The sequence below is a fragment of the Aulonocara sp. 'chitande type north' Nkhata Bay genome, linkage group LG20 (genome assembly GCF_057382095.1).
Source record: "Aulonocara sp. 'chitande type north' Nkhata Bay isolate Kocher_YH1m ecotype deep benthic linkage group LG20, A_spYH_male_GT1.1, whole genome shotgun sequence".
NCBI classification, from domain to species: domain Eukaryota; kingdom Metazoa; phylum Chordata; class Actinopteri; order Cichliformes; family Cichlidae; genus Aulonocara; species Aulonocara sp. 'chitande type north' Nkhata Bay.
The window spans coordinates 10,512,501-10,538,982 of NC_141363.1; the positions used below are offsets into that span (position 1 = coordinate 10,512,501).

Here is a 26,482-nt window from a genome sequence, read left to right on the forward strand (position 1 = left end):
AAGTTGAAAAGGTAAATGAATTGCTGACTGAAATTTTGTTCTCTTTTTGCAGCTGGGCTTTGGGAAGAGTATGCCAACGACATGCGTTTGGTTGGATGGATTAGCATCGAATACAACTGAACAGTTTCTTACTCGTCATTTTTGCCGATACGGACATGTTGTCAAGGTAAGCCTGTTTAATTTTCTGCTCATTATTGCACTTTTCTTTTTCTTTTTTAATCTTTTGTTTGCTTTCTAGACTTTTTACCTTATTTTCTGCCATTATTGTAGGTTGTACTTGACAGGATGAAAGGAATGGCCCTTATTCTGTATAACAACATTGAATATGCGCAAACAGCTGTTAAAGACACAAAGGGATGGAAAATAGGGGGGAATAAAATCAAGGCAAGTAAAAATATAGATTTTTCTCTGAAATTTCATTCTGTGTTATTGTGCTTGACACACTCTAACCAGCTTTTCTTCCTTCTTCAGGTGGACTTTGCAAATCAGGAAAGTCAGATGGCCTTCTATCGTTCAATGCAGGCATCTGGTCAGGATATTCGAGACTTTTATGATATTCTCTCTGAAAGAAGGTTTGTGAAATTGGCTTACAAAATAATTTGACTCCATGACTGTCTAATATTAAAACTGAACAGGATTTGTGGTTATTTCTTGGCAGGGATGATCGACGAACCCAATATGAGTTTCAAGCAGAAAGACAATATTATGAAAATGTTAGAACACCTGGAACGTACACGGAAGATCCACGTCGAAAATATCCTACCAGAAGTCGGGACTTCTACACTGAGTGGGACCCATATCAGGGAGATTACTATGATCCACAATACTTTGAAGACCCTCGGGAATATCGGGAATACAGAGCTGACCCTTATGAGCAGGACATACGTAAATACAGCTATCTGCAGCGGGAACGTGAGAGAGAAAGGGAGCGCTTTGAAACAGATCGTGGACGCGATCATGGAAGGAGGACCATTGAGCGTAGCCAGAGCCCATCTCACATTACCACTCGCCGACCTGCTAGCCCAACTGCATCTCCATCACTCTCTGAGAGAATACCAAGTGATTCAGACCGCCGTATTTGTTGTCGATCATCTGAAAGAAGTGGTAGCTGCAGTTCAATATCTCCACCTAGATTTGAAAAACTTGAAAAGGCACGCTCTGAAAAGTATAATAAAAGTGAAAAACTCGAGAAGGACAGAGTTTTTGAAATTGACAGTGGGAATGTGGTTGAAAAAGAAAAGAGGACTGGACGAAAAGAACGAGGAGACAAAGACAAAAGTGAAAAACAAAGGGTTAAGAAGCTTAAAATGGCGTCACCTATTATCCAGACATGTGAACCAGAACCTGAACTTGAAAGAGATGTTAGTCCTGAGTCTGTTCTGCGTAGTAAGGCCAGCAAAATCCAAAAAGAAAGCTCAAGTAAAGGGAGGTTAGACCTTCTGCCTTGTGTGGTGCAGTTAACACGAGTTAAAGAAAAAGAAGGAAAATTGATTGGTCATGTTGTCCAAGAAAAACAAATACAGAGGGGTGGGAGTGACAGTCCGAGACTGGCATCACCTCCAGCTGACCAGAGGAGTCCACCATTCCGCACAGAGCCATCAAAAATTGATATTGGTAAGCATGGGAAGGTTCCCAGAGACAAAAATATGCACAGTTCAGTGGAGGTCACTGACAAAGATGGTAAAATCAAAGCCAAAAAACATGGGAAATCTGAAATGGGATTTGACAGTGGCATTTCAGTGGATATTGACCGTCTAGCTGCAAGGAAAAGGCGTTTTGAAGACTCTGGTAAAGCTGATCGACAAAAGAGAACTAGTGAAGAGGACCTTGGTAGATCTGGACTTTATAAGCTGTGGAACAGTGCTAAGGAGACAGATTTGGATAAGAATCTTTTGATGAGAGGGATTCATAAAAAGGATCACCACAAAGAAAAATGTGTGCGAATGATTTCAGTTAATAGTCCAAAAGAAGGACAAGACAGTGATATCAACCCCGAAGGCCTTCCTCTGGAGCGGCACTCACAACTAGTGCAACTGGCTGAAGATTCTACAGATCAGTTAGACTCTCCCTACCTTAAAATGGATCTAGAGAGCTCAAAAAGGGAAAATACCTCAAGTTTTACAAAAATATCAGATGATAACGCTGTTGATTTGGACGAATTAAAAGAACAGAAACAAGTTATGCCTGAAAACGCACAAGGCAGAGCGAAATCCAGAGACTCTGATGGAGATGAACAATTTGTGCACATTGACCAGACTAATATTTGCACAAAACAAACGGAACACAGTCAACGGCTCAGATCCAAGCTAGGGGAGCCTGATAAGGGAGTCAAGTTTGACAACCAACTACATAGTGAGACTCGTGACTTTGAAAAGGATTATTTTGTTCAAGACTTTGAAAAATCAGTACCGGATGTGGCCAGTGATGATTTATTTTACTGTAAACGAAAGAAATTGGAGAATATTGACTTTGAAATACTCAAATTAAAAAGAGAGCGCAACTTTTCAAGTTCCCAAAAGTTCAATGAAGACATTTACACCATGTCATCATCAATAGGAGCTGCTCAGTCTTCTGAAAACGAGGAAGATGAAACAGCCCATGTCTCTTTGACAGGTACAAATAAAGAAAGAAAATCCTCTCCAACAGCAGGTGAGAAATTTTCACACACTGAGTCATTGAAAAACAGTTTGGACCTGATGCCTAGACATTTTCAGTCTTCTGACACTGAGCTACCAAAGCTTAACACGTCCTTGCTCGGATGTGATGAAGAGTTAATGCAGCACTGGGAAAGAGGGATAAAGCCTGATTCATTCAGAATGGAAATGGCATTCCAAAGTGATATTTCAAAGCATGAAAGCATTCGGAAGCGCCTTGGTCAGGATTTGGAACCTGGAGAAGTGCAGTCTGATTCCGATGATGATGGAGAAAACAAGTCCAAGTCAAATAGTTCCTTGTCCTACATCCTCAGGGATCGTGATAAGAGGATGACAGACCTGAAGCTTTCAGGCTCCTTGGAAAAGAATAAGTTTTACTCCTTTGCTTTGGATAAAACTATAACTCCTGATACAAAAGCACTCCTGGAAAGAGCCAAAACATTGTATTCTTCTAGGGAAGACAATTGGTCCTTTCTCCCTTCACGCTTTCCAGCCTCCCACAGGTGTTCAGATAAGGACAAGGTGGAACTAACACCTCGACCAATACCTTCTTGGTATATGAAAAAGAAAAAGATTCGTACTAACTCTGATGAAAAGCTGCATGACAAAAAGGAGGAACTTAAGCCACAGGACCAAGAGCGTCAGGAATTGTTTGCCTCTCGTTTCCTTCACAGCTCAATCTTTGAACAGGATTCCCGGCGTTTGCAGCATCTTGAACGTAAAGATCAAGATTTAGAAATTGGAAGTGGAAGGCCTTCGAACAAGCCAGTTGCTGCTGAAGCGGAGCCTGAATCTGCAGGAAGTGACATCCCACAAGAGCCAATAGTGCTTTTCCATAGTCGTTTTTTGGAGCTTCAGCAACAAAAAGACAAAGACCACCTTCCACCTGATACTGAGAAGGATTCATTAGTGCCAGACATAAAAAGAAATGAAGTTCAGAACTGTGATAATATCATACCTGATAAGGAACTGGAGCCAGTACAAAAGGCAGATGACAAATCAGCCAGCCCCTCATTAATCTCTACTGCCTTACCATTTGTTCCTTCCCCTAAAGAAATTTCACCACAAGAAAAGAAAGAAGTTTTAACTCCACCCTCAGATCAACCTGTGCCAGTTGTCAAAGAAGAAAAAGTAGAGCCAATCCTTGAGGTTTCGCAACCTCACTCTGTCGCCGTGGAAGACTTCAAACCTGTTGCTGTTAAGCTAAACAGATCCCCTTCACTTACTCTTTCAGAACCAGAAAATGAAACTGAAACAAAACCAGAGTTAAAAGAACTGAAGGTAGAATGTGGTGATAGTAAAACAGCGGAACATACTCCCATTGTGGAAGATAAACCTCCAACTCCTGGTGGTTCCCTGGGTGGTTTTGAAAGAGAGACTACAGAAATCACTTACTCTGACTGCCCAAAGATGGAAGAAAAACCTGAAACTATGAAGTCAGAACCTGAAACTGAAAATCAAGAATCAAAAGACTTTGAGGAATCTCAGAAAACCGAAACCGATGGTGAGGTGTGCATGCCAGAACTAGAGGCTGAAATAAAACCGTTACCAAATCGCAGACAACCCAAGAGTAAAAGGGCAAAACCGCTGTCAGTATTACGAACTACACAACCTTCCCAAATTGCTGCCACTGAAAAACCTGCAACACGTAAGAGTGAACGGATTGACCGAGAGAAACTCAAAAGGGCTTCATCTCCTCGTGCAGAAGCACCAAAGACATCAGTTGACTCTAAAACAACATCCAAGTCACCAATACATGCATCAGACTCTGAACAAAACATCGAGTCAAGTTTGATCCATGGGAGAACACGTCGGCGAAACGTAAGGTCAGTCTACGCCACACTACATGAAGACGACCAAGCTGGCAAAGAGGTAGTTGAGTCACCACGCTGCATGCGCAAACGTGGTGCTGATAAAGAACCAATACAGCAAGATGTTCAAATTTCTACCAATACTAGACGTGGACGCCCACCTAAAAGAGGCATCAAACGAGGAGAAGATGTTTCACCAGTAAAGGTTGATCAGAAGAAACTGATGGAAGAAGACACTGAGGCGTCATGTACAGTAGATGTTGTGAAAGCCTCTGAGGGCTGGCGTTCACCCCGCACCCAGAAGCAGCAGCAAACACCTCAGACTCCATCTCCTCCAACTAACAAGAAAGGAAGTAGAGCAGACAAACTGTCTGGGAGCACGACAGAGCTAGCTGAACAAGATGATATGGCAAGTCAAAACGAGCCAGAGCTTAAGCCTAAAACTGAACCGCTTGGCAAGTTATCAGAAAGGGTGGAAAATCCAAACTCAACAGTGCACAAAAAAGAAAAGGAATTAAAAGATGGTGGAAAGAAATCTGGTGATGTCGATGATGAAAAGCTAGACATTGGCCCCTTAGAGAGGAGACAGCAGCCTGAAAAGAGTGCAAAAGTTAAAACACCAAGGTTAAAACGTAACACCAAACAGATAGCTGAAGACAAATCACACAGTTTAAAAAATCTCGAGATCCGTGTTAGTGTTGATGATGTAAAAGGTTTACTCCGTTCAGAGGATGATGAGCTTGAGACCTTTGAAGCTCCAGCTATTACAAAAACTAAGACAGCACTACAAGATAATGAAGGAATAAAAACAATAGACCAAATTCCAAAAGATTCAAAAGAGCTCGCTGCACAGGATAAGGAAGACTCAGAATCAGAACTTCCAGCTGATCCAGCTGCTGCATTATTAGCACGACAGATGGAATTAGAGCAGGCAGTCGAAAATATTGCTAAGCTTACAGTGGAGCAGCCTTCTCGACCATATAAAGAGCCACCTTCAGAGCAAACTACGATATTGCCTCCTGTTGCAGTGGAACCAGAGAGTGAAGTTGAGGAGGAGAAGCGAGCTAATCCTGCTAGTGAAACTGAACTTGCAGCTGCTATTGATTCAATTACAGCAGAAGAAACATGTGTAGATGCAGAAAGCTTCACATCTCCTCCCACTTACACTGCTCTTATTCCCACCCCTGAATCCTTGATATCCTCCTCCTCCAATGAGATTATGGAACCTGAAACACACATGGTGATCAACAATATTCTTGCCGGGGATTTAGATGATGGTCCTGTGACACCAAGTTCAAATCGGCCAGGGGCAGAATCTAAGGCAGCTGAAGATCCCATTTTACTTGAAACACCCAGGAAAACCGGAAAAGTTAGAGCCAAAACCCCGAAAAAGCCAAGAAGTCGTAAAGGGGCAGGTAACAGAAAAGGGGATGCTGCTGAAGAGGTTTCTCAGTCAGAGTCCACTCCAGTCAAGTTACCTGAATCAATCCCAGAAGACCCAGAAACCAATAATTCAAAAGCAGTCACTGTTACAGCTGCGGCCACTTCAGCAGCCTCTGTAGTCACTGCTGTTGCTACTTGTAGGCGAGACTTAACAAGTGCCATAACGGTCGACACACCCAAAGAGGCAGAACAGCCCGAGGTTGAACAGCCTGTGCCTAAAGAATCTGCTTTTCATTCTGGCACAAACAGTATCTCCAGTGTTAAAAAGCACCCCCAAGCAGCAGAGCCATGTACTCCTACATTTACCCCTGCTCCTGCTTGCACACAACCTGTATCCCAGTTAAGTGTACCTCTGTTGCGGCCTGCCAAAGTGCCACTTTCACCTGACTGGCCTCAGAGATCTGAAGAAAGCAGAATCTATGTTGCCCCTTCAAGTCATGTAAAAGTGGTAACTCCTTCAATGCAAGCATCAGCTGCACTTGGAACCCCTGCAGCAAATCCTCCAATGCCTCCAGACACCAAGGCCTCTGACATTGACCCCAGTTCAAGCACGTTAAGAAAAATTCTGATGGAACCTAAATATGTGTCTGCGTCAAATAGCAATTCTATACCTACCACTATAGTCACACCAGCACTGTCAGAGCCTTCACGGATGTCAGAGAATGAAAATCCCTCTGATGCAGTGGGTTCAAGACAGTTACATTCTGAAGAGAGGCCACCATTACCTCCCCAGCCCATGCATCATAAACCATCTCCACTGACAGAGTCACAGCAGAACTGTGGAGAGAAAAACCAGCATACAATTATTTCTCCTGCTACCTCAGTAATAAGTCGAATTCCAATGCCTTACGATACAGAAGAAACTCCACGTATTTCATTAAGCAACCGAAGCATTGGCCTAACCATTCCCAAGCAAAAATTCAGATCAAACTCCAATGAGAACAGCCGATGCCTTGCTATGGATATAGTAGAAGATGGGACAAGAGGACGCTCTGTTGTCGAAAGCACTCCATACATTACTGGTTCCAGTCCTGGCCTACGGGTCAATACATCTGAGGGTGTTGTCGTACTCAGTTATTCAGGTCAGAAAACCGAAGGACCTCACAGGATGAGAGCCAAAATTAGTCAGATTCCTCAAGCCAGTGCTGGTGATATAGAGTTTCAGCAATCTGTTTCCAAATCTCAATTAAAACAAGACCCAGTCATCTCATCATCCCAGTCACCTACTCCCAAAGCAGCCCCAACTCCTTCTGGTTATGGTCACACAGGAGTCCTTTTAGCCGGCCAGTCGTATAACTCTCAACCTGTTATTTCTAGTACCAAGCAGGAGAGTTTTGGATCTGACAAATCTGAGACTCCATATCACACAGCCCCCCAAGGCAGTGTAGTAAAGATGTTCCAGCAACCAGTTAGTTCTTCTCAAGTCTTAATGTACAACCCACCTGTGATACAACAACAGCATGGCAAGAGAGGACTAGGGTCAGAGCCTCTGTCGAAAAAGATGGACCCTGGCAAAGCTGCGCAGCAGTCTAATCTCAGCCCAGTCACACACCACCCATCACTTTCTGGAACCCGCATGAGCCCCAGCCCTGGCATTGTAAATGATCGCTCAGCTCTGCACCTTAAGCAAGAACCACAGTCTCCACGAACAGCTGTTCACTCTCCTTCACCTTTTGTCAAAGCCTGTCCTCCAAGCAGTTCTCCTATCGGCACATCTGTTGTTCTGACTCATGGCATGCCACCAATGCCTAGCTATCATTCTGCGATGCATCACTCGCACTCAGAACAGTCCTCTGTCATAATTCAACCTCACAGTGTCACTCAGTCAATGGCTCATGATGCCAGGATGAACACCCCACCGATGCCTGGGATAAATTATGGAAGACGAGGTGATTCGCTGTCTGCGCCGCTTCCGGGGTCTCAACAGCGCTCAAACCCACAACAGCAAAATGTCATTCGAGATATGGTTCTGCACTGTCATTCAAGTCCCCAAGGTTCAGTATCAAGTGGTGGTGGCAACAGTGCAAGTGAAGAAGAGCCTAGACACTTTAACCAAGCACTCAGTAGACCTTCAGTTCCCCAGCTGCAGTCAGATGTAATGATGATTCACAGTGATCACAGAGGACTTCACCCAAACATACGCATGGAGCAGTACAGAGACATGCACCAGCGCATCCTCATGCACCAGCAACGGGGTGAACAGGCTGCTGTAGAGGCAAGACAGTCACGCAGAGACTCGGAGACTGGAACAGCATCTTCAGGCAATATCTCTGGACCTTCAAAGAGTCCTATTTCGGGGAAGAGCATTGACCTTTCTGCAAAGGAACCTCTCAAACCACTCGAAGGAAAGCTTATCCATCCAAACTCCAGTGAAAGCAGAATCCGAGGAGTCCATGCATCTAGTCCTGTCATGGTGTCGCCTCACCCTCATGGGGTTCACCTAATGCATCCAGGTGGTGCAGGCTCCTTTCCAGTTTACAGGGACATTCGAGGCTTCTCATCCCAGTTTTCACCACACAACCTGACTAACCAAGGTGTTACATCTTCACAGGTGAGTTAAGATGCTTTAATGATTACATTTGTGCAAATAATACTACTACTATACATTTTCAACTTAACAAGCACATTTAAACATATACATAAAATGTATGATGTCTCTTGCTGGGTTCGGACTATCAGGTACCTCCAGATACTGAACTGGGTAACCGTGGTAAAATGTCTCAGTCCCATGGGTGTGGAAGTGATTCCAAGTCTGAGACCTCCCACCTTCGCCATGCTACCTCTTCGGACCTCTCACACATTTCCCGAATACAGGGGGATACAGTCTCACCCTCATACCAGTCTCCCATGATGTCCCCTATGGGTCTTACACACAAGTCAGATCTATCTCTTCAGAAAGGCCCTCCAGCCTTCCTGTCTACTTCAGCAGTGCCCTCTTCGACTTCAGTAAAGCCACGGCCGGATGCCAAACTGGAACATTCAGGACATCATTCCGTTGACATGGTGCAGCTATTGACGGTAAGAAGAATGACAGACCAGCTCTTTGGTGACGTGTAGAATTTATTTTCAGGGAAAATAAAGACGTTTTTTCTTTTCTTCATGCAGAAGTATCCTATCGTATGGCAAGGCCTGTTGGCATTGAAAAACGACCAGGCTGCTGTCCAGTTACATTTTGTTTCCGGCAACAACATGCTGGCCCAGCGCTCCCTTCCACCCCCAGAGGGAGGTCCTCTTCTCCGTATTGTTCAAAGGATGAGGCTCGAGGCTTCCCAGCTGGACAGTGTGGCACGCAGAATGACTGTAAGTATTTGATTTCTGCTACCTTTGAACAGCAGGTTCTAAAATTTGGTTGAATATAGCTTTAATCAGGACCCTGACTTTGAAGAACTGACTAAAACGATGGATCTATGAATTAATTAAGCAATAACGTAAGAGAGTGCCATTATCTTTGTTTATATACATATATATACATTTTAAGATTAAAACTTGATATGTGTGGCAGGTGGAAAATGACTACTGTTTGTTACTGGCTCTACCCTGTGGTCGAGACCAAGAAGATGTCCTTGGTCAAACCCAAGCCTTGAAAAGTGGCTTCATCACATACCTGCAAGCTAAACAGGCAGCTGGCATCATCAATGTGCCCAACCCTGGCTCTACTCAGGTTTGACTTTAGGCATTTTATGTTTTTATATTTTCACATTTTACTGTGTTGTAAGACAGCTAAGATGTTGAAGATGTTGCTCCTTCTCTCATCATGTTATTTTTTCTTCTTTGGGTTTACAGCCAGCTTATGTGGTTCAGATTTTTCCACCATGTAAATTCTCCGAGAGCCACTTGTCACGTCTGGCCCCGGACCTTCTCAACAGCATATCCAGCATTTCCCCTCACCTCATGATTGTCATCGCCTCTGTTTAATTACCTCCATTTTTTTTCCTGAACTAAGCCAACACCAGCCCTTTTGGACTCATCCAGTTTGTTGGAAGCTGGAATTGCCTCATATTTTTATGAGTTGGACTTCTTTTTACGAAAAAAACAAAACAACCTAATTTAGCATGAACTCACCTTTTCTCCTTCACTTCACCAAGTCCTTAAGTCACCCAGTGATGTTGAATTCCAAAAACTATACCTTTCTGAAAAGGATATGAAGGGTTGAGGGGGATTTTATTTTTGGATGAGGCTTTGCTCATTTCATTCTTGCCATTTTTGGAGGTGTTGTGCATAGCCTTTTTTCTTATTCATAGCATTCATTAAGCTGTGGATGGATACCTTCGTATGGGATATTTTTTATCTTCATAAAAGTGATTGTGATTTTTTTTAAGACTATGTCAGAAGTCATTGCACTATGTTGAAGAAATTGTGAACTTTGTACAGATTTGAGTATAAAATGATACATGTTATGGACTAATTCTTGTGATCACATCAGTCATGCTTGTGCAAGATAAAAGAAAATCATTGCCTGGAAAAACGATCAATCAAGATCAGTCATACATGCTTTTGCTTATTCACCATCAGCAAATTTCTACTTAATTTCTGGACTCAACTCTCCATCCCAAAGTGTTCCCTGCCCCAGGAACTCGTAAGGGGACGATTAGAGTTGTACAGTTTACACTCAATGCCTCAACAGGGGACTATATAAAGAATATTTAATTAGTTTATTTTTGTTTGCATCTTCTTTAAGCCTAAAGGTATTGTTGACAATTGTGAAACTGTAAATATTATAAATATTTAAAGACTGAAGCAATGTGGAGAGACCAAGTGAATATTTTACAAGACAGATCATCAGATCTTTCTTTGGACCGGGGCAGGGATGGGGAACAGCGGGGGAGGATCTGTACAAGATTACCGATTGATATTTGCCCCCAAAAAAACAACAACAACAAAAAAACTTGATTTTGTGCCAAAACATTTTTTTGCTAATACTCAACACGCGCAATGTATCTAAAACATTTGATCAGAACATATTTTCATATGTGACTTTGTATTTTGTCATCCGGAGGGCAGATTTGATTCCTTTTTTTGTATTGTTCATAAACCTTTCTCTGTTATTACAGTGCTTTTACATGATGGAACTCTGTGTTCATTTCAAAAGGACCATTGTACTGTAGGGTTTGCAATTCTGCTCCTATTCCTGTTTTTATTCTCCCCCCATGTGGTCCTGTACTGCCCCCTGCTGTCTGAAAAACAACTCTCTTACTTATTAGGCACTGCATCTTGAGGTCATTTATCCACGACTTCATAGCAGATATGCATGCTTTTATTTTTCAAATTCTAAAAAGCTAAAGTAGGATCATAAAGGCAAAGAATGTGACTTAAACTTGACATCAAGCCGCTAATGGATGTGTTAATCATCTGTCTCCACCCCTCCCCTTAATTGTGTCCTTGAGCCAAGCTGTAAATACTGATCTCCTTAATCTGTGCTCTCGTGTATTTTTCTCTCCCCCCCCCCTTATAACTGTCTTTCTTCAGGGTCTTTCTTTTTGTTTTGTGCAACAAAACAACGCAGTCTGAAAGAGACGGGAGAGGAGGTGAACCGATGCTGAAAGTAAAAACCATGCTTGTCAGTTTTGTGTTGTAAATATTTCTATGACTGCAAGCTGAGTACTCTCATGGTTATGTTGAAGGCACTTATAATTTTTGATAAACAAATGAAAAGAAAAAAAAACTTCAAACAGCGATTAATATGAAAACTGTCTTTTGATCAACCTTCATTTTGAGTGTATTTTGCTGTTCCTCCATGAGGACATTTTAAACTGTAAAATAAATGGTTGTTTAACTTACTTCTGAAGATCATTAAATGGTCCGTAACTCTGTTTTTCTTCTTCTCCTTTTGTGATTTGTGAATCTGAAGGTACAGGTGAAGAAGGATTTCACCAGAGACCTTCAGTGCTTTAAACCTCAGCTTTAATGCTTCTCTAACATGTTGCAAAAGCTGCAAATGATTCAGCAATTAAAATGGTTAACAAGAGCGGTCTTACCTTGGATACCTTTGCATCTAGACTATTTCTTAATGTTCTTCCAGTATTCTTTCAATTTAGAATTTATTGATGAAAATATGACACAAAACGTACAATATTGTCTCTCCAGCAATGCAAAGACTCCAGATCTGAATGAACTGGATGAAGTTAGGCCAAACTCTAGTGAAAGTTTTCACATTTTGGATCAATCCTGCCACCAAACGGAAAAACCAGTCACAATTTTCTGGGCAGAGGTAGAAATACTTTACCTGGCATCCATCCATGGATGTGTCTTCTTGATGGGCATGTATACTCCAGACAGAAAGGTGGATTCAAGCCCAAACCGCTGCCCCAGCATGCTGGCTTACTCATTATTACAGTTGTTGCTGCGATGTTTACAGTGGTCAGAAGATGTCACTATAACACTAAACTACAAGGCTTATTTTCAAGCCATGGTACGCTTTGGGAGTGTGAATCAGACAACCACAGAAGGCAGTTGCAACATAAACCTACCCTGCAAGTATGAGTTTTCCTTCACATGACAGTACCTGTCCTGGAGCTTAGGTTTTCTATAGTGTTTGAATTAGAAACTGTCAAAGAAATACGTCCACCTAGGGAAGCAGAAGATCTTTGCTGAGACCTAAACAAAGACTTCATTGCAAATTGGTTGTATTTTCATGTATTTATTTATTCTAAAACTTGTGCATATAAACGTTTCTGTCTGTCTTGCTGGGGGAAAAATTCTAAACACAGGATCACTGTATTACTGCCGTAATGGATAAGGAGGATACAATCAGGTCAGCTCCTCCTGCATTATGATAACACACAGATGTTGACAGAAGCTGACAAGCTCCGTCACAGTTAACAGAAAAGAAATTGTATCAAATAAATAGGAGTGCTGGCATCTTTTAGACTCTTAGGCTGTTCTGTTGGGCAATGCGGTCAGGGAGGATCTCGATCTGTGCCAAATTCCAGGCAGGGTGATAAAGACCTATCTTCACTGACAGGCATAACAAGGAGTCCTGCAACCACTAAGCCTTGATTTCAACATACAGCGCGATATTGTATGAAGACATATAAAACACCGAGTGAGCCTCAATCCACAGAAGAACTATTAAAATTTGTCAGATATGCACAGAATCACACATCCGTGATAAAAGCAAAGGGCACTCACACCAAATAAGATTTTAATTCTGTTATTTTTTTGTTTTTATATTTACTGCAATTTACATAAAGTTATTTCAAACATGCGCCTGCACTGTTGTTGAATCAATCTCATTGCCTATAAATTCTGTCCAAACGTGAGTGCGGCAGAGTCTGAAAACCTCTTTGTGGCTCCGTCTTTAGAGCAGTGCTCAAGTGGATATGGAGCAAGACAAATGAGCACCATGGCTGTCAAAGCTGCAGTTACAGACTCATCCCTGAGGCAGGCAGCTCTATGGTTTTGGAGGAATTTTAAGACTGTGGCTGGAACATCAGGGTTTCCGGCTGCACCCGTCCAATTCGGGTGTATGCTAGTTGACAAATTCCCCAGAGGGAGGCCTGTGGGGATTTAGAGACGATTGGATTACTATTTGAGAAAGTTTGGTGGTTGGGGCTGTATTATCTCTCATTAATTTTGGAAGTACTCCTTAGGCAGGGAAGAAAATACATTCAAACACATGCAGGCGGTGATTTGATCAATATTAAATACAGTTTTTCATCAAGTGTAATGCATCACCTCAGTGCTTCTCGAAAAAAAAGGACAACAGCTGCTGAGAAGGGTAAAGGGCTCATACCCGAGCTTCACTCATTTTCTCCCTCCTGTCGTTATGCCTACAGTAGAAAGGACCAGAAAGAGGTGAGGCATAAGTGATTTAGTGGCCTGACAGGCCAAGACTTGGAATGTTAATTGACACCCTGTTCGCAGCGTGAGAAGAAGCAGGTCAGACATGACAGAGGAACACCAAGACAAGAAAGACTTCCGCTGATGCTCTCCACACACCCTCCTCCTTCACAATCGTGGTGCTTCTAAGATTACACACTTTGCCTTTGAGCGTTAGAGCAAAGTGCGTGCTTTTGTCCTTAAAGCGGGCCTTGTTCATATTTTAGAGCTGGTTTCCTCTTGAATACATTTCCACAGGATGACATTTTGAAAGTTCAGCTTTTGCCAGAAAATGAGAAGAATGTTGGAAATTTAGAGGTTCTTTTTTCAGAGACCGATAAGTGCTTGTTTTCTGGTTTGTGTCCTTTGCACAATGAGCTCCATGCATTCCACCATGTGGCTGTGAGACAATTTGTCCTTTCATGAGAGCGTAGAAAGGATACAGAGGAAAAAAATCATTTGCTTTGATTACTTTCTTGCACCTTTTAAAACCATTTGGGTGAAAAGAATTCTTAGTGCATTGCTTCCATCATGGGGACCTAAACCACCAGCCACTGCAACAAGGTTAGCGGTTAGTGCAACTGAAGTTTACTGTGGGATACATCAGCAGTGATGATTTAGTTTTAGTTCAGTTTCTTAAGACGCCCATTAACTATTCTTCCTGGTGTCATAAATCTTTATTTTTAGACAGTGCACTAAAAAACATATGCACACACACAAAATCCAACTGTGATCAAAAGTCAGACCAAATAAACATTTTAAAGGTTTTCTAAACCCAGTTTTATTGCTTTCTTGCATTAGCTGTATTGCCAGTGAATAGCTGTGTATAAAACTGTTCTTTTAATTTAATTGGTTCTTGATATGGTTGATAAAAAATGTTCTCCTGTAGCCTGTCTGTTAAGCTATTAATGTCCATCTGCACATAAATGCGCCTTTTGATGCAAAATGATTGAAACTGCTGCAAGAATAATGCTTGTAATAAACACAACTAAAGAAAGTAATCTATTTTTGCAGTTAACCTAATAAGACAATTATGCATTGTTACAATATTTGTAACCCACGCTCAAAAACTGTTTTGACAAGGACACTGTAACCACCATGCTTTTGATTAAGGATCTAATGATAACACATAAGAACTCATTTAAGTTCTTCTTTAGCTTCTTTTTGAACTGAAGCCTGAAATGTGTCCAAGGCGCAGACCTGTTGTGGAGTGGATAAAGGCACTCCTGTCGTCAGCTTGGTGCTTCTCACCAGATCTCATCATGTCAGATCTACAGAGTCCGGTGTCATTATTCAGGTCATGATGAGCCAGGTAGTAATAAAGGTTACACAGGGATTACTTGTGAGCCAGCAAGTAATCCCTGTGTAACCTCTGTTGCCTCAGAGTGTTCTAAATGTCCCATACAGAAAACAATACTGAAACAGCCACTCACAGAAAGTGAACATGACTGATTTCCCTGTTAGGCTGATAAGGTACAGTAATACATGTGTTTGTTTATTATCCACGCATGGAAAAAACATTATCAAGGGGAATATGCGAGATATAAACACTGACTGGAGCCTGAGTGTAAATGCTTTAATCCAAGCAATATATTATACGCTTTAAAAAACAAACGAACTGGAATGTGTTAGATAAGATATTATTTTAGTGTTTTAGTGAACCTATCAAAGCATTAAAGATAGGAAGAACAAGAGCCAAAGGTCATGTAGATAAATACACAAAGGCTCTATTAACTACATTAAAGTTTACAAGTTAGCTTTTTATATTTCCATTAGGTTCCATTAGATTATGAATTCTTAAACACTCCTTGGTGCACTTTTTTATAAAGTCAATTTATCTTTCTGCCCTGTAAATATGACCAGTTTTCAGAGAGTGAGTGTGACACATTTATAATAACTGTCCATGTGTAGGAATGTTTCTCCAGACTGAAGAGGAGAGGTCGGTGCCAGACGGGCACATATATTGTGATCTCTCCGCTTTACAATGCACAAGAGTCAGAAATGGATTAAGTGACTTACAGGGTCACAGTACACATTAGGTGTGGACAGGCTGCAGTGGAGTTATAAAGGCCTCACCCTGGTGACTCAAGCCTCATAAACGCAGCACCTTCCCCTGACATTGTGGCTCGGTGGCCTACTTGCAGTTCAATGTCTGTATCAGATGTGATGCATACATTTTCATATTATGTTTCTCACTTTGAATGCCTGCTAATGTAATGAAAAGTATGCAATGCTGATAAACACATAACATTGACATGAAAATCAGAGTTCCAAGTGTTTATGTCTTTTACATTTCACGCATTCAAATGATATATTTGGCACCTGATCTGAAATGCGGTCTTTGTCTTGATGGTCTGGAAATAATTCAGATTTCTGTAACGCTTTTTATACAACTCGACAAATGTTTTATTACTAGCGTTACTAATCTGTAAGAGTCAAAACATGGTTACTAGTACATTATCAGTCTAGGAATTTATTCAGTGAACTTCCAGAGAGTCACGCTGTGGAGTTCTTTAAAGGGTTGCGTGATGAGAATTGGCAGAATATTCAGGAGAGTGCGTCATTCATGGGACAAATCAGCTCAACAGTAAAAACTAAGTGCTTATCTTATATCTTGTTTAAAAATAAGTCATGTCAGAGGAGGCAACGCTCTACATCATGCTGAGTGAAAGAACTCAAATGTTCACACTCTGTTTCTGATATCAGAGTTTTATCATGCAAGCATGTGTTTCCCGTTTTATTTTTAAAGTCCTTCGTTTTCGTGAAATTCCACTTCCTGGTCTCGTCTCCAGCTTTGCTGCCCATTCTCCCACCTCCTGCCAGCCCTGTGCCTCCTCCTGCCCCTGGCGTCTGCCACTGTCAGCCCCGTGCACTCCTCAGTTCTCCTCGGGCCTTTGCCATGTTGTCTTTGGCTTCCTTGTGTGTTCAAAGCTTTCTTGTGCGGGGGAATAAAAACCTTAAATTCTGAAGAATCATTATATATCCAGTGTCTGCATATAAATACTTTTGAGAAACATTGCAACATGTTTCAATGGTACTTCAAAACTAACCAGTCCTAGGGTTCCAAAGGTTCTGCAAAACTTACTGCGTTTACAGTACTTTTAGTTTTCTGAAGGTTCTTAGATGTTGGTGCAAGAAACTAAAAAGGCTGGTCCCATAAAAGTCCCTGTGACATCATTAATGGTTCTCTAAATGTGGTAAAAACATACTGTAGAGACTAGTGTAGTGTAGAGGGAACATCCTGACTAAAAGTCCTCTGAATGTCCACCAAATAACAACCTACCACTACCTGGAACTTGGGTGGCTGTAGCTCAGGTGGCAGAGCAGGTCAGCCACTAATCAGAAGATCGGTGGTTCGATCCCGCGCTGCCTCCTGGCTGCATGCTAAATATCCTTGGGCAAGATACTAACCCCATGTTTGCCTACTGGTGGTGGTCAGAGGGCCCGGTGGCGCCAGTGTCCGGCAGCCTCGCCTCTGTCAGTGCGCCCCAGGGCAGCTGTGGCTACAACGTAGCTTGCCATTGCCAGTGTGTGAATGGGTGAATGACTGAATGTAGTGTAAAGCGCTTTGGAGTCCTTAGGGACTGAGTAAAGCGCTATACAAATGCAGGCCATTTACCTGGATGCCTGAGAACCTACACAGACACATGTGAAATGTCACCTACATTCAGCAGCCACTTTGTTAGGTACACATGTTTAACTGACAATGCAGTTACTTGGCAACAACTCAATGCATTCAGGCATCTAGACATGATCAAGATGATCTGATGAAATTTAAACCGAGCATCAGAATGACAAATAAAGGTGATTAAAGTGACTTTGAATGTGGCATGGTTGTTGGGTTCTGAGTATTTCAGAAACTGCTCAACTTCTCGGCTCTTTGTGCACAATTATATCTAGAGTTTACAGAGAATCGTCAAAGAAAGAAAATATCGTGTCGGTTCTCTGGGTAAAAACTTCCTCGTTGATGCCAGAGATCAAAGGTGAATTCTCTTCTGCTTATTCTTATTGAGGTCATGGGGGGTGGAGCATATCCCAGCTACAGTAGGAGGAGAGATGGGGTCTGATGCAGGGCTAACACAAAGACACAGATGACCATTCGCACTCACATTCACACCTATAGGCAAATTTAGAATCACCAAACGAGCACGGGGAGAACATGCGAACTCTACACAGAAAGGACCCGGCCAGATGGTGGCTTTGCTTGCAGCCCTGCTGTGAGGCAACAGTTCTAACCACCATGCTACTGCGCTGCTCTTTAGCATTCAGTTTTATTTACATAGCGCCAGTTCACAGCAACAGTCATCTAAATGTACTTTATATTGTAAGGTAGAGACCCTACAGTCTTACAAAGAAACCCTAACTATCAGTCATACCTATGAGAAAGCTGATAGGAAGGCCACTTTAACTCAAATAATCACTCGTTATAACCAAAGTATACAGGAAAATGGTTGAAACCTTGAAGCATATGGGCTACAGCAGCAGAAAAATATACCACCCTGTCAGCTAAAAACAGAAACTGAGGTCACAGTTTACACAGGAACTCACCAAAATTACACAATAAAAGATCAGAAAAACTTTGCCTGGTCTGATGCGTCTTAGTTTCTCTGCTGTGACATCTTCTGATGGCTGCTTCCAGCAGGATAACACGCCACGTAACAAAACCCAAATCATCTTGAACAAGACCATGATGTCACTGCCAACAGATCTCAATCCGACCTGGTACTAACAAGGTGAATCTAATACAGTTGGTACTGAGGGTAGATCTCATTAAACACTGACAGTGCTGCACACGTGACCAGGTTATCGCCTTTGAGTCAGCCAAATGAGGGTCTTCAAAACTATCGGGAGCTCTTTAACCAAAGCCAAGTGACATTAAAAAATGTTAAAAAGTAACATTGTTACTGCCAGAAGGATTGCTGGCAAACTAAAGAGTTTAAAAAGAAAAGTTGGACTTTCATCCAAATGCACCAGTGTGTTCATATGCTTCACCAGTAAATTTCAAAATAAAGCAAACACTACACATGTAGCGTAAGCATAAAACATGTCAAGTCACTACGAGTTACCACTGCATCAGAATTAGCAGGCAGTAAATATAGTACTACGGTCCATATAGTTACAGTGTGTGTGTTTTGTTCCATTCCTTCTCCAAAGCGGTAGAGTCTGAGTCGTGATCTGGCCCCAGGGAGATGTGAAGCCGATTTGTGGTTGTTTCACTTTTCAGGGAAAATAAAAGACGGGCTTGTGTGTTGCTGTCTTTTTTTCCAGCCTCCATCTATTCTGAACTTAACCACTCTCCGCCTCCAGAACCCAGTCTGTCAGCCACTGTGATTAAGTGTGAGAGACTCGAGATTATGCCTCAGGCATTCGAGTGGCAAAAGTGGACGCAGGTCACATGAGGCGAGCGTATAGTTTGTATACTGTGTATGCAGGTCTGACTCACTTTCAAATACAGTTCGTTTCCAGGGAGGGACAACAATAAGCTTTTATGCCATCCTGGATGTGCTGATTGTTTGCCTGCTTAACGTTGAGCACACTCTCAGTGAAAATGACAAGGTTTGGAATTTTTTTAAGACTGGAAAATACAAAAGTATAATTAAGGAAGAGATAAAGCACAAAGGAAGCCATTTAACTGTCAGGATTCCTCAGCAGCTTTTCCCCCTCTCACTCTCTCGCTCCCATTGTGTGTCTGTGTGTTTGTTGGTGAGCTAATTGTTGCTGCATAACTGGCTTGTGAATCTCCGCTGCTAAGCATCCAGGATACTAACAAGTTATAAGCTGTTTATAGGAATATTACTGCCGCCCTCAAACCTCAACCATGTTATGATTTATAGAAAGCTGTGGTCTCACCAGAGATTTAGGCAATTACCAAAGTCTAGTTTCATACAGATTTATGTCTTGGAGAGAGTCTCTGGAGCCTTTTAAGTTGTATAAACTGGAACTCTGCAACTCTGATAATAATACTTAGCCATTTGGCGCTCTTAGAAGGAGCAGAAGAAAGTAAGTCAGTTTCTCATTTGTTCGGCGAGCCTCTTCCAATTTCACCCAAAACTTTTCAAGCAAAGAACGACCCTTTCATGGCTTGAAGTGAAAAACAGTGCTACCTAAACTCTGAGACGTTTAAGGGTGCTACTAATTATCTCCAGATGATGTCTTCATAACATCCTTGACGAGCATACTCCCCCAATGTCCTATTAAAGGGCAAAACACATGGCATATACTCATCGACGAGTGCCACTGTTCTGCTCGTTCTTATCATGATCAGGATTCGTCCTTGGATGCAGTTATTTTGTATCATAGTCAACAAGATGCCTCTCTTTCTATTTCCTTAAAGGGACAGCTTCTTCTTCTATTAGCTGCTTCTTTAAGGATCATCTACCTGCATCTGACCCTATCCCCAGCATCCTCCTCTGTCGCACCAGCCCTCTGCTTGTCCTCCTTCACTACATCCATGAATCCTCTCTGTGGTCTTCCTTCTTTTCCTCCTGCCTGGCAGCTCCATCTTCAACATGCATGGTCCAATATATTTGCACTATGCCTCTCAATATAATCACTAATCAGTCTAATGCACTCATTTCTAATCCTGTCACTCCTGGTCACTCCCTTTGAACATCGTAGCATCGTCAGCTCTGCGACCTCTACGTCATGCCTTTTTATTAGTGTCACTGTCTAGAGGTGGGCGGATCGATAGCATCAATACAAACTCTGGCATTGGTATCGGATCAGTGACTGGATCACTACTTTGTTTCTATCATTTAGATCAGTATGTATCCCACATACATACCTCAAACATGCACAGTAAAAAATGTTTGAGCCTTTTCACATCTATTTTATTTACACCTTATACTACTTAAAAAACAGAAGTTGCCCCTCAGTGCTTTAGAGACAGCCACATTTAGGTTCCAGATTTCCACAAAACCCAGTTTCAAAATACACAAAAAGCTGAAAGGTGTGTTTTGTTATGTTAACTAATTATTGTGGAAAATAAAAAGTGATTCATTGGTCATTAAAACGTGTTCAGAATTTGCAAATTGAATGTGATTCATCTCATAAGTCATGACACACTCCTCTCTTCTGCATAAACTACCTTAATGAGTTAAAAATATTGGCATTGATGTCGGCAATTCAGGCGCTGTATTTACTGGGTATTGGGTCAATACCAAAGTTTGCATTATGGCACAGCACCACCACTGCCTCCACACCACACATCATCATCATCATCATCGGCGGGTTTCACTGCTGTTATAAACCTTCCAAGATGGTAGTGAGACCTGCCACAGCCTATGGGGGACAAGAAGCCAGTGTACTCCGACTGCCGATCCCAAGGCTGAAAGAGATGGGGGAGGGTTGCCTTTGGCATAAAGTCTTTGCCAAATTAAATATGTGAATCATCAAGAGGGGCATTTTCTTCAAGACAGATCATGTAAGAACGTTTTTCACATAAAGCTCGACTTAAATAGCCTCAATAATTGCTTGACTCAACTGCGACTCGGTTGTTAGGTGTTCGTGGTTACTTCTTATTTAAGCTGCAGGCAATTTGTACAACACAAAGGAGTTTCAAAGAAAACTCTCAGAATATGAGCGGTTGGATTATCCCGCTTATCCCGACACGTTTTAAGAAAAACATTATCTGTTATTCTTTAATTATTTGATCATCGTGGAAGTTTTACCTTAAATCCCAAAGAACTGATTAGCAAATGCTAAAGTTATATGTTTTGTACCACAGTGCAACTCACACATTTCCAGCTGATTAAGTGAATGAATGTGAACTAATTAATTATGATGTTTTAACCAACAAGTACAATTTTCTACTCCAAACCTGCTGAACAACCAAAGACTAAGGCAGATGTGCACAATGGAAGTACAGTGGTAGTTGAAGTTACTTATTCCACATAAAAGATCATATTATTAAACAAAAAATGAAGTTCAGTTATGTAATTTTTTAAAATGATTTTCAGCATTTGGGAGTCAATGTCAGGTATATCGCAAAACTTCAGCAGATAAAATCGCAACTATCTGCATGGCTGTGCACCATAGAGGTATTTATGAAACACAACTCAACATCTCACTATTAAATCAATAGCTTATTATTAAATACGCTCAAAAGAAAACTGGTTAGTCAGAGTGAGCAGGTTATGCGGGTAATCGGAAATCGTCTCAGTTACGGATGAACTTGCTTTGAGACCGGTGAGAAAATAGTTTGTAGGACTGAGAAAATCTTCCCAGGAACATGTTTGGGCTGGTAATACAAAAGACAAAACTATGCAGTTCAAAAATGCAGCCATTACAAAGCTTATTTTCTCTTTTATTCCCCGTCTCACGCCCACGCTATCTATGTGGCCTCCTCGGCCTCACAGGTGCATGCAAAGATTTGCTGTGGTATTTGGTGTTTGTTGAAAGAGATCAACAAGCAAGGACAAGCTCTCTGCGAAGCAGTCCTGACAGCCCGACATCATTCCACGAACAGCTGTCACACTCGTTGTCTCCTGCACCACCTTCACCCTATTCGGCCAGCGCCTACGGCACCCCATCAGCGCTGATGCACACTCGCTGTCAAATATGGCAAAGAAGTAAAAAGGCACAGATTGCACCTGAATGTGTACAAGCACACACTGTGCATTCCCACTCTTGAATCTGTAGATGTGACAGCTGCAGGGAGGGCTGTCCAAACACAGCCACTTCTGACAGCACTTCAAGTGAAAGTGAGCATGTGGAGGTTTGTAGTAATTTGCCATCTGGAGGGTCACTTTTGGTGTGTTTAAGGTGGCAAAAGGTTAAAAGACTGGAAGTTTCAGTCATCTGCGACGAAGGTAACAGTCGGCTAAGAGACGTGCGCTCCTCTCTATACAAGAAAGCAAAGTGATACCATCTCCAGTGATTTGGCATTTTTGATCTGCCCACACACATACATGCCTCGCCTTGCATTATTATGTCATTGCAGCCCACCTCCTTCTGTAATTCCTATTGGCACACCTGGGTGTGGCAGCTTATGGGGATTCATGTTTGGGTACTTTCGAAAATTACTTCCAGACATTTTGTCCCGGCACTGTTAGGTTTCGTAAGACTTTCATCTCCGAAATGGAAATTAAACAAAATCACTAATGTTAAGTATTTACCTCGGGAATTTGCAAAGTGGAAAATTAAAGAGTAGAAAGAAAGACCTTTTCATTTAAACCGAAGATACTGTTACAGCCGCTATCGTGATTACTGTTGCTGCAGCGATTAACTCCACAAGTGCTGGAGTGGCAGCGAAACACACACGTGAAAGCTGATCATGGAGTTTAATGTCAAGATGGAAGAAGAAGAAATGTGAGTGTTAAGGGGTTGAAAGCAGGAACACTGCTCGGTGTGTACTGTGGGCCTATAAGGTTCCATAATTTATCAAAAACAAGTCTGTAATGATCTGTCAATGCAAGGAAATTTGGTTGGGCGACGACTTAACTAAAAGGTTAGTTAAATACATTTGTTAATATGTAATTTGCACTGTCGGACAGTTTGCTCACATAACTTCACACAGAGCTGACAGTCAGTGATTTACACTGCTGCCAGGACACTGACAGCCTTTCACACATACAAACGCATGTATAAACGGGTTCATAGAGAAATTCTTCTAAATCAAATAATGACTCATCCTTGAAATGCAGCCTCCTCTGTCAAAAGGGAATTATTTCCGCCAAGGCGGTTGTGTTTGCACGCATGTGTGTCATTCTGTCTTTAAACATGATAGCTCAAAAAGTTTTGAATGAATTGTCATAAAACTTTGTAGAAGTGTAGAGTGGGCTCATTTTAACAATCTAGCTCACAGGTGTTGAACTCCAGGCCTCGAGGGCCGGTGTCCTGCAGGTTTTAGATGTGTCCTTGATCCAACACAGCTGATTCAAATGGCTAAATTACCTCCTCAACATGTCTTGAAGTTCTCCAGAAGCCTGGTAATGAACTAATCATGTGATTCAGGTGTGTCGATCCAGGGTGATATCTAAAACCTGCAGGACACTGGCCCTCGAGGCCTGGAGCTCGACACCCCTGACTTGCTTAATTGGTTGAAAATTGACCAAAAGTCTCACAACTTAGAAACTATGATTCTTACAAGTGTGGTTTATAGAGTCAACATAAAGAAAGTAACGTATAAAGATTTCAAAAGGGTCATATGTGACCTCTGACCTCTCCTTCAAGGTCAGTCTGAAGGTCAAAGTGATAATAATGGTACATAGAGCTGTTTAAACTACCATTATTTGTATTGACAACATAAAGGCATAAATATGATGGGATTTTATCCTGACTTTGTTACATAGATATTTGATATCAAATACAAACATTATAGTAACAGGTTATAATCATTTAAGTATGAATACATGTACAGTGTTTCTGAAGAAGTATAATCTTTGGGTGATCGTGGCTCAAGAGTTGGGAGTTCGTCTTGTAATCGGAAGGTTACCAGTTCGAGCCCCGGCTTGGACAGTCTCAGTCGTTGTGTCCTTGGACGAGACACTTTACCCGTTGCCTACTGGTGGTGGTCAGAGGGCACCAGTGTTCGGCAGCCTCGCCTCTGTCAGTGCGCCCCAGGGTGGCTGTGGCTACAATGTAGCTTGCCATCACCAGTGTGTGAATGTGTGTGTGAATGGGTGGATGACTGAATGTGTAAAGCGCTTTGGGGTCCTTAGGGACTAAGTAAAGCGCTATACAAATACAGGCCATTTACCATTTTAATACAAATTAAATGCAATCTAATTATTGTGGAAGTTTTGATAAAATATAATACATTGGATATTTTAAAAATGAACACATTAAGTAAATGTGTACATACTGGTATCAGATGCTCAGTTTTTGTAGAAGCATTATGAACAATTAAGAGGCGCAAGTCATGTTTTAGCTAACCCTACTTTTTCTTTATTTTTTCTAATTTCACAACAGAATAATTTGCTGAGGTTCTCTTGTTTCATGTCCAATTTCAGGACAAGTGTGCCAAACTCCTGTTTCATTGCTGTGTGTTTTGAGAATGTCTTAAACCTCCCAAGTACACGTCCAGTCTGTGCTTCATATTCGGGGTATGAGGAAGCTCACACCCAGCTGTCCCAACACTTTCACTGCCATAACAGCCCTTTATTACTTGGAGTCAGAGTTAGACATGCCTGACGTGCCTACCTCAGCAATCCAAAAACCACATGGGGAGGTGGGATCCAACCGCAAGGACAGGTGCTACTGAGGTGACATCACTGCCAATTGTGGGTCCTGCTGAAAAAGCTCTCACACATCTAGGACCAAGAAGTGATGACGGATACTAATGTGAAATAATAGAGCTACAATAATCTAGCATGGCCAACATAAGGTCCTAGCAATGCTGTAGTCATTTGTTTTTAGAGATCAGATTTAATGTTTTCAGCAGCAGTGGAGATAAACAGAGATTTATGAGTAAGGCTGGCTCATTGGATCAGAAAGAAAGAGAAGATGTCAACCGAAACCTTCTTTGGTTTCATCTCCGAAATTATTCATGACTGCCGAGCTGTACAAATAATCAAGCCTGAGACTTATAGCTAGAATTAAAGTTTTTGTGGGTAGATTTCACAAGTTGATGTTTTATGAGTTCGGCACAAGTAATTTCCATGTTGTGTGAACATAAATAAATGATTTGATATGTCAGAATCTTGGCAGAATTGAGAGTCCTCTGTTTGCTTTGAAAGTAAATCGTGAAGCTTGGGCATGTGACCAACTGAGATCAACAGTGAAGCATGAAAGTAGCATTCTGTGCGGTTGTCAATCACCTGTTGCTAATTGCTACTGGCAGGGCGAGTGGTGGGAGGAAGGGAACGGAAACTGCAAAACTGTTTATCTTAGTGTTGATCTTTAAACTTACCTACCACAGCTCCGACATCTGGGGCACCTTTTTAGGCAAGTTTATGCTTAACAGGACTGTGTGAGCAATTTTAGTTTGACATACATCCAACTGAGAGTGCTCGCGCATAAACTGTTAACATAACTGGGTTTGCTGGGCTTTTAGTGTCTGTAACTGTTTGACTGGCAGAGTCTCTGTTGTACCATGCTGCTGTGCTGAATAAGACCAAGACAAAAGAAAAAGCTTTCAGAGAACCAGTCGAATCATCGGCTAATTCCTGGGTGAAAGAATGAGATTATGTTACAAATTAGTCTCCTTCATAGCGGTGGCATGCACCGACATATTACTGTAGCTCAAACTACTCAGAAATATATAAGCAGATAAAACAATCATACATAAAACAGGGGCTGCGAGAGAGTTTGGGGAATGGCTGTAGCAATGTATTTCACATAGGGGACGTTGTGAAGATAGCAATATGAGATGAGTTGCACTGTTTGTGCATGTTTCCTAATATGAGGACTGTTTTCAAAATGAAGTTGGTTTGTTAAAAAGTTCAAATGAAATGCTTTGTTCTTTGAAAGCACAATATGTTAGAAAAGACACAGAAAATAAAGGTATCGATCCACTAACTTTACACAGTGACAAAACTGATCAAGACTAATTTGCTGCACAAACACTGTTACTTCCTGGTAAAACCAGTGATGATCAGATAACAAGCTTCTCATGAATTACACAAACACTTATCAAGTGGCTCTGCGCTGGCTCTTAAGAAAACCACATTCACAAAATATCTTTAAGATCAGAACATATTCACAAGCAAAGCAAAGGCTTTACGTCATCAACTAAAAACACTAACACGTGTGTGTTAGTGTTTTTTTAATGCTCTGTATGATGGCAGAGCATTAAAAACTTTTTTTCAGTGCTGA

The 26,482-nt window shown here is 41.7% G+C and overlaps 1 protein-coding gene across 1 annotated transcript in view; it reads left to right on the top strand.

Moving 5' to 3' along the window:
* Positions 1-11,738, top strand: part of spen (spen family transcriptional repressor) — a 31,123-nt gene extending 19,385 nt beyond the window's left edge. The window contains exons 8-15 of the mRNA XM_086278383.1: positions 53-166; positions 271-384; positions 472-572; positions 659-8,459; positions 8,588-8,926; positions 9,014-9,208; positions 9,411-9,569; positions 9,692-11,738. Of these exons, the coding sequence (XP_086134509.1) occupies positions 53-166; positions 271-384; positions 472-572; positions 659-8,459; positions 8,588-8,926; positions 9,014-9,208; positions 9,411-9,569; positions 9,692-9,823 (8,955 nt within the window). The 3' untranslated portion in view covers positions 9,824-11,738. The remainder of the gene's footprint in view (positions 1-52; positions 167-270; positions 385-471; positions 573-658; positions 8,460-8,587; positions 8,927-9,013; positions 9,209-9,410; positions 9,570-9,691) is intronic.
* Positions 11,739-26,482: the final 14,744 nt, after the last annotated feature.